We start from the raw sequence: 12945 nt of genomic DNA on the forward strand, positions 1-12945 counted from the left end.
AAGACATTTCACTACTAAACAAGAAACACATAGGCTAGAATATCAAAGAGTAGCTTCTTGAATTGGTCTACTGGCAGAAAATCAGTCACCCACTGGTGTGTGTGCTGTCCAGATCCTTGTTGGCAGCAGGCAGGAAGTGCATTCATGCACTGTACAACATGTGTGCAGCAAGGCCTGTGCTTCCCAAAACATCATACTTACTGCACATGGACAGTCAGTCCAGTCATCTCACAGAAGGGGAACTTGACAGAACTCTCAGTTTTGAAAGACTTTTCTCAAAGTCAACAGTTTTACCCAGAAGAATAAAATGCTGAACAGAAAAGACTTCCTATTTTTAGTCAAATCCCGAAGGAATAATCTGGTGCCTCATCTTGAGAGCTGTAGAATGAACCTTTAAATATAATTAAGAAAAAAGGCATTTGTTCATGATATTTAAGGAAAAGATCTGGGTAGGCCCATATAAATTCCGTTTTTAAACAGACAACTGAAAACAAGTCAAAATTGGACTGTTCACTGCTGCTGTGCATGCTTCAAGCTTTCCTTTACCTCCTAGAGTTTTTCTACACCAGAGTTGGAAAAGTGGTATTTATTTCCTTCCTTTTAAGAACACAATTCCTTCAGCAAAGTAACAGGTTATTATGTTGCGTGAATATACACAACCATATCAAAGGAAACTGAAATCAAAAAGGAAATAAGCAGCCTAACAGAGACCATCCACACCATCGGCCATGAGCCTCATTACTGCATTTGTGAGGAGGATTCCTCAACTCTGTATCTGATGACAGCCTAGTCTGCCAATGATGAGACTATGGAAAACACCACGGGAGGGAAGCTGCTATCAGTTTCAGTCTCACAAGGGCTAGGCAGCAGTTTCAGCTGAATCCCCAAAGGAATCCAAGACAGCAAAGGTTACAGTGAAGGCCAAGTTCACAAGAGTGTCTTATTTAAATCTTGTTCTTTGCACTATGTGCACTTTTTGGTAAAAATAAATCCTATTTTATTCTGAAGAATGTTCTTCTCTGTCACTTCACTGCTACTGCTCTTCTTGTATGATCCTTTTGTGATCCCTGAGGGGAAATTCCTACTGGACCTAAAAGATGTTTCACTTGGCACCAACAGAAAGCAAACTGGAGACGCAAGATAAAGGGTGGTTGGGTTACAGTCTCACCCAAAGGGACAAGACCAACTACGGAAAGGGTGTGCTTTCAGGACAGGAAGATCTGCTGCTTTCTCAAGTTCTACTCCAGGATTTCAACCAGATTTCATAACACAATGTAGCGGGGCTCTTGCCAGCTCAACATGAGAAATTAATTAGCAGCAGAGGCTTGAAGCTGGTTGAACACACACACACACGCATAAAAATGCGGATATGGGTAATGTACTTTGCAGCAAATATGCCAGTAGTGGAAAAATAATATTATGGTTTTGAATATTAAAATTTAAGTCTTAAACCTTTGCAGTTCAAACATACGAAGGGCGGGTGGGAAGGAAATAAGACAAAACCAAGCAAGCAAGTAAGCGCACACCCAAAGAGAACTTTCTGTTTTGGACTGGTAAAGAAAAACTTGTCTGTCATGAAAAGAACAAGTGATCTAATTCACTCTGTAGATTAAAAATGGTCATTAATCACAACATTACATATTTGCCCATCATCAGGCACAGTGATTTTACGTAACAGCCAAGACTCTTTAAGAAGAAAAGAATCCTTACCTGAGTTGTTTTGCATAGTTTTGCTCAATTTCTATCCTTTCTTTTACAAATTTTGCATATTTCTCCAAGAAGTCAATGCCCCATTGTGTGTGCTTGTCCAAGTTATCGAACTGATCCTTTAAAACCAAAGAAACAGAATTATCCAAAGTTAGTTAAGAATCACAGTAGCACCAGAAAGGACTTATAATTTATCTATGTGCTGTGAGGAAATGCTTGTTACCTGGATAGAAGTTATTCAGGTTATAAATCAGTCGTACAGCAGAACATTAAGCTGTATGTGCAGGCTTTCTACACCTTCTTGTATCTACACCCTTCTGTAAAAACAGCTCCAAATACTTGTATTTTAAATTGTATACAGTCTTTGATCACTTTCACAATGCAAATGTGTTTTTTCCTCCCTAAAACTCCTTTCATTCAAAAGTTGATTTCTACCTCCAAGACAACAAAGATAAAACCAAAGATCAGTATTAGGTAAGAGATACTTCCACAAAGTGTGGCAGCTCTAACCCACAAGAAATAGTGATTTGATTGGCTACAAAAAATTACTTTCATTCTTATGATTTCCCACTGAAAAAAAATTAGCATTATAGCTGCATGGCTGAGTTGGGTGTAGCCTGCATCTGAAAAACATTCATTAAATCAATTCTATCTACACAGTCTGTGATCAGCTCTACCAAGAGATTCCAAAGAAAGCGAACCTGTCCTTAGCCATTAAGAAAGTTATAGTTACGCAAAGGCACAAAACAAACCAGGGAAACAGACAAAAATAAACCATGCTGCCAAAAAGTCTGGGGATTTTTAGCACATTAAGTCATTTTCAAAACCAATCTTTCACTATATTCTATACTGAACAACAGGTGAAGGGCGCGCTAATTAGGATAAGCTGAACATTCAAAAAGCAAATAGAAATATGGGGGCTAGAGACCAGGCAGGAATGAATATAGGTATAAAATGCAGCCTAGGAAACACTTTCAGCCTAGCACATATTTGTAGTTTATGCTAAAAAGTCTGAGGCATTGGAAAAAAAAAAAAAAAAATCAAGAAAAAAATCAAGTATTTTCAGCTTGCCGCTGCATTTACAGTACTTCTTCTTAACAGTTACTTAGTAATCCAAAATGACAAGCAACTGCAACAGTCTGTCCTGTCTGCGCTATAATCCAAATACAGCTTCTTAGTAAATGTAAAAATCAAAATAAGAAAAAGGAAACAAAAAAGCTAAAGAAAGCATTTAAAGGCAAAGTTTAATTTAGACAAAAAACATGAGGCATCTTTACCAGAAACTGTCTTGCAGATTCAGTAACTTCACTGAACCTCATGAACTACACTGACCTTCAGTGTATCAATTTAAGTTCAATTCCAAAATGCAGTAGAATGATCTGAAGTCAAATTAAGAAGTATGTCATAAAATGCTGCAAGGCTTAAGACTCAAGGACAACGTATCCAACTAAAAGAGATACCAACACAGCTACATACAACCAACAAGACTAAAAAAGAACATAACGAGATTAAGGCTGCTTTTAAGTCTTGCCTTGTGACTCTTACTATCTGACACCATGGGCTAACAACCATGGCCACTACTGCCTTTAACACTTCAATTCAATAGCATACAAGTACTGCCCACCAAAAGTGCCCATCCTGTTAACACTACTAATCATGTGCTCCTGCCTCTGCCATCACTCTCTCCAAACCCACAACTGCTTTCCCTGACTCATTTAATCAGAAACAGCCAAGAGACAAGGAGAGGAACTAAAGACAAGATCCGAATGTATTTCAGAAACCCGGGCCTCTATCTCATATTGTTCTGATGTGCCCACTTTGCATCAACTGCACATTTCCATCCTAAGTATCTTTGATAAAAGTGACATCCTATTGTTTTTAGAAGTTGCATATACATTATTTGCATATGTTCAACATGTTGTTCAACATCTTCGTCGCTGACATGGACAGTGGGATTGAGGGTGCCCTCAGCAAGTTTGCCGATGACACCAAGCTGTGTGGTTCGGTTGATACCCTGGAGGGAAGGAATGCCATCCAGAGGGACCTCGACACGCTTATGAGGTGGGCTGATACCAACCTCATGAAGTTTAACCATGCCAAGTGCAAGGTCCTACACCTGGGTCGGAGCAATCCCAGGCACAGCTACAGGTTGGGCAGAGAAGAGATTCAGAGCAGCCCTGCGGAGAAGGACTTGGGGGTGCTGGTCGATGAGAAAATGAACATGAGCTGGCTTCAGTGCGCGCTTGCAGCCCAGAAAGCCAACCGTATCCTGGGCTGCATCAAAAGGAGCATGACCAGCAGGTCGAAGGAGGTGATCCTGCTCCTCTACTCTGCTCTTGTGAGACCTCACCTGGAGTATTGTGTGCAGTTCTGGTGTCCTCAACATAAAAAGGACATGGAACTGTTGGAACAAGTCCAGAGGAGGGCATGAGGATGGCAGAGGGGTTGGAACTAGATGATCTTAAGGTCTTTTCCAACCTTAACTATTTTATTCTATATGGAAAGAGGGAGACTGTTGTGCTGTGGTGTCAAACTGCTGTTGCATATTGATATATATTGATATACTGATATATCGATATACTGTTGCTGTTGCATTAGAATACATCATCAATCTCCAGAAGTCTTTTTTATATTCCACTCACTTCTGTCATTACTCTGGCAACATTAACCTGGCATCCAAAGGAAGTTTCCAAAAGGTGCTTTTGGCACGAAGTCAACATCTAATACCATTAGGAAGAACTGACTTCCTCCAGTGCTCAGCAGAACAAAGCCTTTGCTGTCCTACTTAGGCTCTTTAGTCCACAAAGCTTTCATTTGCTGCTAAGGTTTCATTAGCATTAGGGAACACCACATTACTTATGTTTCCAAACATGTAACCAGAGAGGATGGTTTTCCAAATATTTTCTTCCAACAAAAAAGGACTCTAGTGGTCAAAATTAATTCTCTGCTACTAATGTGAAACTCGAATGGGACAAAGTGAGTACATTTGCCATGCTGGTCTCCCCTCATGCTTTCCTAGAAGTATTTAATCATTGACTGAGTGCCAAAACCTCTTCCTTTCCTCAATTCCTCCTCTTCATCTGATTCTGGAAACAGTATGCTCTGTGGAAAGTCAGCTTGGTAGGATTATCCCATCGCTCCTCTAGGGAAAGAAGTAATTTGTTCCCTCCCTGTATGCAGGACATACACAGAACAATCTGAATGGAGTAAATCCAGTGTGATAAAAAAAAGTAAAGCCCATTAGCTATCCTCCCCACTCTGCAGACCTTTACATTAGGCCAGCTCCTCCACCATCACCAACATCTGTGAAACTACTCATGATCTCATAGATAAACAATGAAAATCCTAATTGAGTGCGCCATTAGTCCACATTTACTAGAATTAAAACGAGGAGTAGTACGCTCTGTTTTAAAGAGTGAAACAGCTTCACAACATCAGTCTGTCCAGTGACTTTCTCCATCAGTAAACATATGCACCATCTTAGAACAAAGCACTCAGTATGAACAATAATAAAAATTAATTCAAGAAGTATCAAAACATTTTTTGAAAACTGTCTTATGGATGCCTAAAAAAATAAAAACCTACAGATCTGTATTCCAAACAAAATCGCTCTAATAAACCCTCGCATAAACATTGACTCCTTGGATTAAATTTGACATACTGATGATGTCTCTTCAATTCTCCAAGTCATGTATGTACTGTAAAACAGAGCTCTCAATTAACAGACAGAAAATATAAGCCAACACATCAGCTTCACGACTTTTCAAGCTCTCTACAATCAACAAACCAGTGCATCAAAGTCTGCAGTCACAAAAATCACCTTAGCTGCCCCATAATGACACTGAGATAAGTGAGCAAAGGATAAAAGCAACACCAATAAATAAGCAGAAAGGAATGGCCTTTTCAAAAAGGCTTCTAGAGGCAAGTCACCAATATACTTGTGGTCCTTTGAACTTCTCCCCAGAAGCATCCATGTTTGAGCTCTGGGCCTTGATTAAACAGAAAGTTTCCCTTTCATCCAGGAAAACAAGCAGAAAATCTTCCACACTGCTACAAATAAAATCAAATTAATGCGCTGAGATACAAGCCAAGCAGTATCTTGAATGGAAAAAGCGGCACAAAAAGATCAGGCAATACTGTACAGACCAGAAAATGAACCAAATAACTGCAATAACATTTAAGCTTGGAATTTCAAAATAAATTTATCAGTATTAATTTGGCTGGCTCCTTTATAAGGAAAGTAAAAACTGCATTAACCAAAGGTCAGCTAAAGGCAATTAAAAAAAGAACACATCCTACAGTATCTGGCAATGTACTACCTTGATAGTAAACCATGTTCTCAATATTCCAAGGCAAATATATATCACTGTTTGTCTAATAGCTCCCCACACCAGCTGAGCAGGCCATTTTTTGTAAAAAGCTTCTTTATTAAAACTGCAGCTGACTATTTTTAAACTGATTAATGCCAACTAATGGATGGTGGCCTTAAGTAGAAACTGCCCACTCAAAAGCTGGAATGAAGTCCAAAGTCTCTGCATCATGAACAAACAAATCTGACACTTGATGGAATGTTTGTAGTAGGTCAGTATAGACTATTCCAAAATAAATACTACCTCCCTAAATTCTGCTTCCAGATTATTTACTGGAGCCACAGATCAATGTTACAAATACTTCAGGTACGTAGTCTTAAGCTTATCAGGTTTTTGCAAACAGCAGGAAGCTATACAATAACAGCAACTGAACATCAAAGCAAGGAGCCAAGTTGAATCAAATCTGCAACAAAGGCAACACAGTCTTTCCTAGGTTAAACTCAAGATTTGCCCTCTCCCTCTTATGGACACTCTTTTTTCACCCAAACAAACTTCAAGAACCAATAAGAACATAGAGGGATGCTACAGCATAAATACCCCATCCTTAGTCTATCTAAAGCTATCAGCAGCTACTTAAGAAATTTGTATATATAGGAGTTTCAAATAAAAGGCATTAACCCAGACTGAGATTTTTAAAGGGTTAGATGTTCCCAGATTTTACACCTTTGGAAAGCCTTTCTGCATTAAAAGCTAGGATTGTGGTATCACCTCCTTCTAAAAAAGAAATCTGCTTGAGTAAATAGTTCCTTTACAATAAACACCGGTTTACCAAACCAACATCAGACTGCTAATTAGCCTCTATTTCAGTGACCCCTGTTTTGATGATCTCCAGAGAACGCAGTTGAAAGCCTTCAGAATCATATTAAACACAGAACTACATCAACTTACAAGTCTAAAGCAACCCATCTTGCTTAATATAATTAATTACATCTGCTGTATCTTTAAGATACATCATTAATTAAAATATTTTATTTGAAATCACAACACTTAACATTACAATCCATCTTTTTTTTCCTCTTTCACATCAACGGTACATCACTGTTCCCACACATTTACCTGACCACAATTTTAGTCTGCAGTTACCCAAGCGATCTCATTTGCAGTTCTGAAGCACTGGCACAAGATTAGGGTATTTTCCAAATTTTTTGTTCTCCAGGCTGCATAGCCTCTCCAGCGTAAACTCCAATTCAGTGAGCGGGAGATAAAAAGCACAATTCCATATTTTGCTCTCTAAATCCTGAACACTTAGGTAGTCCAGGATAAGGAAATACATACCAGGCCCTAATGAGAGTCCACAAAGAATGTGTTCACAGCACAGGAAAGCAGGAATCAGGTGTTGTTAAAGGAAAAAAACCCAGAACACTTGGCATCAAAAAAAGCCCCAATGCATTTGTGGATAGAAATGTTGTATTTTATTATCTTTTATGGAAAAGCAACAAATTACTAAACCAGAAACTCTAAGTCTACAATAATCTGAGAAAAATGCAGCTGATAATACAACTCAACACTGATCACAGTTCTTATTTTCTCAATTAAAGCTCATGAGGGTCTCTCAAATGAATCAGAACTACGGATAAATTTAAATGATAGGGTGAATTCCACATAACGTCTTACCTTCCTATAACAGCAGTGCTGCAGAAAACAAAGACCCAGTGCTATTCATAAGGTTAAATATTTTAACTTACAAATAATTTCGAAGTGACTACTTCACATATTTTTATCAAAATCTTCTATCAGAAATACCTGAATTCTTGCCTTTTTTTTGTTTGAGGTTTTTTGTTATTGTTAAATAGGCCTGAATTCAGGTCAAATTATTCAACATTTCCATAGAATCACAGAATGGTTCGGGATGGAAGGGATCTTAAATCTCAGCCAGTTCCAACCACCTGTCATGGGCAGGGACACCTTCAGCTGGATCAGGTAGCTCAAAGCCCGGTCCAATCTGGATGACTCCAAGTATTCATTTATGGAAAAAAAAGAAAAAAAAAAGAATACCCCCCCCCCCCCCAAAAAAAAAAAACAGAAAACAAAAAAAAAACAACAAAACAAGTAAAAAATATCCCCAAAACAACCCACCCTCTCAAAAAAAAAATTAAAAACCCCACAAAAAAAAACAAACCAACAACCAAAACCTGACAGTGTTTCTACAGAAACTTGAGATGCTACATTAAAAATCAAGGCAATCATAATCAGACAAGTATGTTAGTGAGAAGTTACCATTATACTTTTCCCTTTAAGAAAATTAGGTTATAAAATAGTATTTAAATTAGAATATATGCTAAGCTGATCTACTTCTGACAGTACATTTCAGTTTCTTTGACCTCTGAAACCTCTTCAGTGCCTAATTAGTTTTGATCTGTACCTTTGTCTCTATCTGTTTGCATTCCAGCTTCCTTTTCTATCCTAGGATAATAGCTCTTCTATTTTACTGTCTGAACTTATTAACACTTCTCTCTCTCCCAGCCTGTCTTTATAATTATCAATTTGGTCTTCTGGTCTTTTTGTTTTCCTTGCAGTTGCAGTGTGCTTCTTCCTAACAGGCAGTAAAGAACTGCTTCCAGATAAGCAGTAGTTTAATTTTTTTAAACATCCTGTTAGTTTTACATTAACAACAAAGAGCTTATTCTATATCAAGAACGAAACAAAGTGTCTTCATTTTCTGCTTTCTACAAGTTCTGGAATGTAGCTTCCAGACTAATCTGCAAATTATACCTCACTCCCTTTAAAAACTATCTATGCATTAAAGTTAAGAGCAGGGGAAAAATGTGGCTGTGAGCAAACTTAATAGGCTAAGCACTTTATGGACCACAAGATTAACAGACATGAGAGCTCAGAGCAGCAGCATCAAAAGCCATCGCTGCACTGGAAATAAAGCAGAGGTACTCAGATTAAGATAAAAAAATTTACAGGTTCATATACATAAACTGAACAGCACTTTGCATCTTAATTTCTTATTAAAAGCTCAGTATAGATTTTACAAGCAAGATAGTATGAAGAAAATGTTCTACTCTTTTGGAGACATTAATTTCTAAATAGAACTTCTGAAAACTATCTTTGGGCTGACCTTCAGGACATGGAGCCATTTTGGTAGCAAAAACTAAGACATTGGTGTTAACAATAAACTGTATGTTGCAGTTTGACAATATTTAAGTGAGAAACTGTTAGAAACACAGACCTGAAGTGCTTAATGTGCAAAAGGAAAATAAAGTTACATAAAAAATTACTTTCAGCCAGATGAAAGACTATTTTGCTCTAAGGAATGAATAAATTCATATCATGAATGTAATATGAAAAATCTATTTGCCTGTTAAACACTTATATACATTCTTAATAAGCAATACCACTGTCAACTTAGATTTTTAAAAGTCAGTTTCCATGATTAAAGAAACATTTACCTGATAAAGTCGGCAAAAAACTCAACAGTACTGAACCACTGGAGATCTAGTCATGCTGTAAAACAAGGTATACAGCAAGGCAGGTTTCTAAAATGAAGCTAAAAATGGAAAGCCACAATTGAGGAAGAGAAATACAAAGTCTGTGCTTTTCCCTTTAAAGATCTCCTCGGACCAGCAGCAAAGGAACTGCTTTGGAAACTTTTGATGGAAAGTCAGGTCTGGCAGTAGGGGATGTCTTGTTTGGCAGCTAACAACTTCATAGGTGTGACAGACACATTCATTTTCCAGGAAAGGACAGGAATCTGCCACTGACAGAACAGGAATAGAAACATTTGTGACTGCTTTTGGCATGAGCAGCCAGAACCAGAATAGAATCAAGTTCCGCATCTGGAGATTAGCACATCAACTGAAAGACATCAAAGATTGGCATCAGCAATTACAGCAATGCTTTCCAGCTCACTCATGCCACTGGATATATCAGTTGGCCTAAGGACTAGGTTTTAATAGCATTAGTTTTTTACCAGCAGAGCAAGTTGACCAAAACCATTCACAGCTGAGACAATGAACACCAGCGGAAAGACAACAAAGGAAAGCAATGTGCTGTCAGAGGGCACCTCAACAACTCCTGTTTGGCCAGTTTATGAATCACCCTCAGAATTCTTCAGTTAATAGATGGGTATGCTCATATGAACTCAGTGTATTTACCTCACTGTATCAGGATGCAAACTTCAGTAAAGAGAAATTCAATTTTGCACAACTTTACCTATGGGTCTGCTTTCCGTTTTTCTCAGGGGGCTCCTGCTCTGTCTTCCCATGGCAGGCTCAGCCCTGCTTCACCCCACAGGGAAGGCTGTTTTCTAAATGCATCATCTCCTCCTCAGGAAGTTCTACCAGCACAGTGCATAGCAGCCAGAAGACAATTACAGGCATCCTTCCTCTCTGCTGCCTTTCACAGGCTTTTCATGTTGTGCTTATCAATGAACAGGGCTGTTCACTGTGGGTAAGTATGAGCTCTAGCATCTCTACTTACAAGTTAGCATGAAGGCAAGATACTCTGCCCCAAGCAAATGGAAGAGTCTTCTGTACCACAGCTACTTGAGAAAAACAAATGTATGTACACATATAAAGCAGGTATCATTAACCATACACCCCTGTTTGTAAAACACAAGCATACATAAAACATAAACAAGGAAATCCTACTTTGAAAACTGGATCAGAATCCACTCAACTTTCAAAGAGCCCCTTAGTCTCATTAAACATTTAATAGAGAGGAAAATATGAAAAAAACCAAAGTAACCACATTTTTCCACATATGCTTTTTATAGCGATATTTAAAATATTTGAGTCTTCCCTGCACTTGAACCAAAGCTTAATTCTGAAACAGTAATTCTTCACTTAATTCTACTTCAATTCCCACTTTAATGCACATCAAGCTGTTTTCAAACAGCTCTGTCCAAGACAACAGCAGACCACAAATCAATGTTTCCAAGTATTTAAAATAGCTGCCACTTTAACACAGAGACTACTGCCACTTTAACACAGCACTACACTTGCCTTCTTTATACAAAGGACATAATTGTGTCCATTCTCCTAAACACCAAGAAATCTTATTTTCACCATAGCCAAGCTAGAAATCAGACACTTCCTGAGACTTCTGGGAGTGACCGTGTGCTGTTAATAAACAGACAGAAATATAAGTAGATTTTAACCTTACTTATGTCACCTGCAAGAGGAGCTAGGAAGAACTGAAGTGTAACCATAAATGACATTCAGTCTGATAAGCATCACAGTAAAAAAGTATCAGTGCTTGTACATTGCATAGAGATGCTGTTACTCATTGTAAGAAACACCTGAGAAAATTCCCACCTTCAGAGAAACACTTTACACACAGAGTATAAATCAGTGGGGCTACACGTCAGTGAAGCAGCAGAACACTGAATTCACTGTATGACCAATAGCCTTGTGAGGCTTTCACGTGAAGCAGTCCTGTGTAAAACCAGAGCATTAACTGCATGACTAACATCAGTATGCAGAAAATCTGCAACAACAAAGTATCTGGCAAGGGTCCGATTTCTGAAAAATTGTGTAAAGAATCACTTTGTTCCTCAGAAAAGATCATTACATGGTTTGACACTCAATGTACAACACGAATATTTTACTGTATGACTAAACAATCCACCAGTGAAACTACTGAAAACTTTAAAGACTTGTTAATGCCTCTCTATAGATACTTCCAAAGTACTATTAAAAATGTATTCACAGGAGACTGAATGAGCAAACTGCTCTGCCACTTGCCAGTTCTTGCATATGTAACAATCTATTTTCCAATTCTAAAGGATCTGTTTTCTAAAAACAGAGATCTTACCTACTGCCAACTTCTTCAGAGAGGGGGTTAAGTTTCTGTTCTGGCCAGTCTGGCATTGAATTTAACAAGCACAGTATGCACTGCTTTTTTTTTCCTCTCCAAACACTAAGAGAATGAACATGGAGCAGCGTGCTCAAGGAAAGAAGGGAATGGTATTGACGTTACAAAGCAGAATGGTTCCCTGAGAAGAGGAGATTATTACTCTGAAGGTAACACAACAAGGGCAAGGTACAGAGGAGATGATAGGGGAGAGCTAAAGGCTTTGCCAACGGAATATTATTACAGAACACCTAGATGCCCTACATCACAAATTCAGAAGAAAAGTTCCACCAGCTTTGCTGCTCATTCTGGTGCAATAAGCCTGCATTCACTGCTTTGCAGGACACAGTCATTTCTTACCAAGTTACATCTCCATCCCTTACATGTAAATGCACATCTCTGTACAAACTGTCTGTGCAAGTATATCCAGCTGCACTACCACGAAAACCAGCTTACAATGCACTATTTAGTGAGTTTTACAGACTTGAGATGTGACATTAGTTTGCATATAACCACACTATATACTACAGTTCAGAACTGTAACAATCACAGCTCTGAAGTCACCAAAAAGACAATGGTAGCAAACAGTACAAATTTAAAATAAGGAAGTACCCTCTGCCAGCTGGGGGAGGTGAAAAATAAGGGAGTATCAACTTCCTTGTCATCCAAATATCACTTCCTTGTAATTGTCTGCTCAGCTATAGACTGTTCTGAGGATACAGTTTTTAACTGACTTAAGAACAGCGAAGTGTTTAACAAGAGGTGTACAAATCCCATGCAGACAAGTCACTTTGGTGTGTTTCATATTTAAAGACGCAAATTTAATTCTTCTCCCAGTGGAATAAGTACAAAGAAAAAACCTGTCTGGTACGGCCTGAACCGTACTGTTTGTAAATCTAACAATTAGGAAAACCATCACATAAAAATATCCATACAGAACCTAAAAATATTAAGCTGAAATAAAATACATTTCAGAGCACTATTTCTAAACAGTAACAGGAGTAAACTACAAACTCATAAAATAAAACCTATAGCTCATGAATAAAACAAACACAGCCTGGCATTAGGA

The 12945-nt window shown here is 38.2% G+C and overlaps 1 protein-coding gene across 3 annotated transcripts in view; it reads right to left on the reverse strand.

The window, feature by feature from the left end:
* FNBP1L (formin binding protein 1 like) overlaps nucleotides 1-12945 on the reverse strand; it is a 58240-nt gene that overhangs the window by 26852 nt on the left and 18443 nt on the right. For all 3 annotated transcript variants that reach the window (XM_061465498.1, XM_061465497.1, XM_061465496.1), the window contains exon 2: nucleotides 1711-1826. In XM_061465498.1, the coding sequence (XP_061321482.1) occupies nucleotides 1711-1826 (116 nt within the window). The remainder of the gene's footprint in view (nucleotides 1-1710; nucleotides 1827-12945) is intronic.

This window comes from Pezoporus flaviventris, unplaced genomic scaffold (assembly GCF_033815535.1).
Source record: "Pezoporus flaviventris isolate CSIRO_AGI_PZ_B2104156 unplaced genomic scaffold, CSIRO_AGI_Pfla_v1 ptg000040l, whole genome shotgun sequence".
Taxonomy (NCBI): Eukaryota; Metazoa; Chordata; class Aves; order Psittaciformes; family Psittacidae; genus Pezoporus; species Pezoporus flaviventris.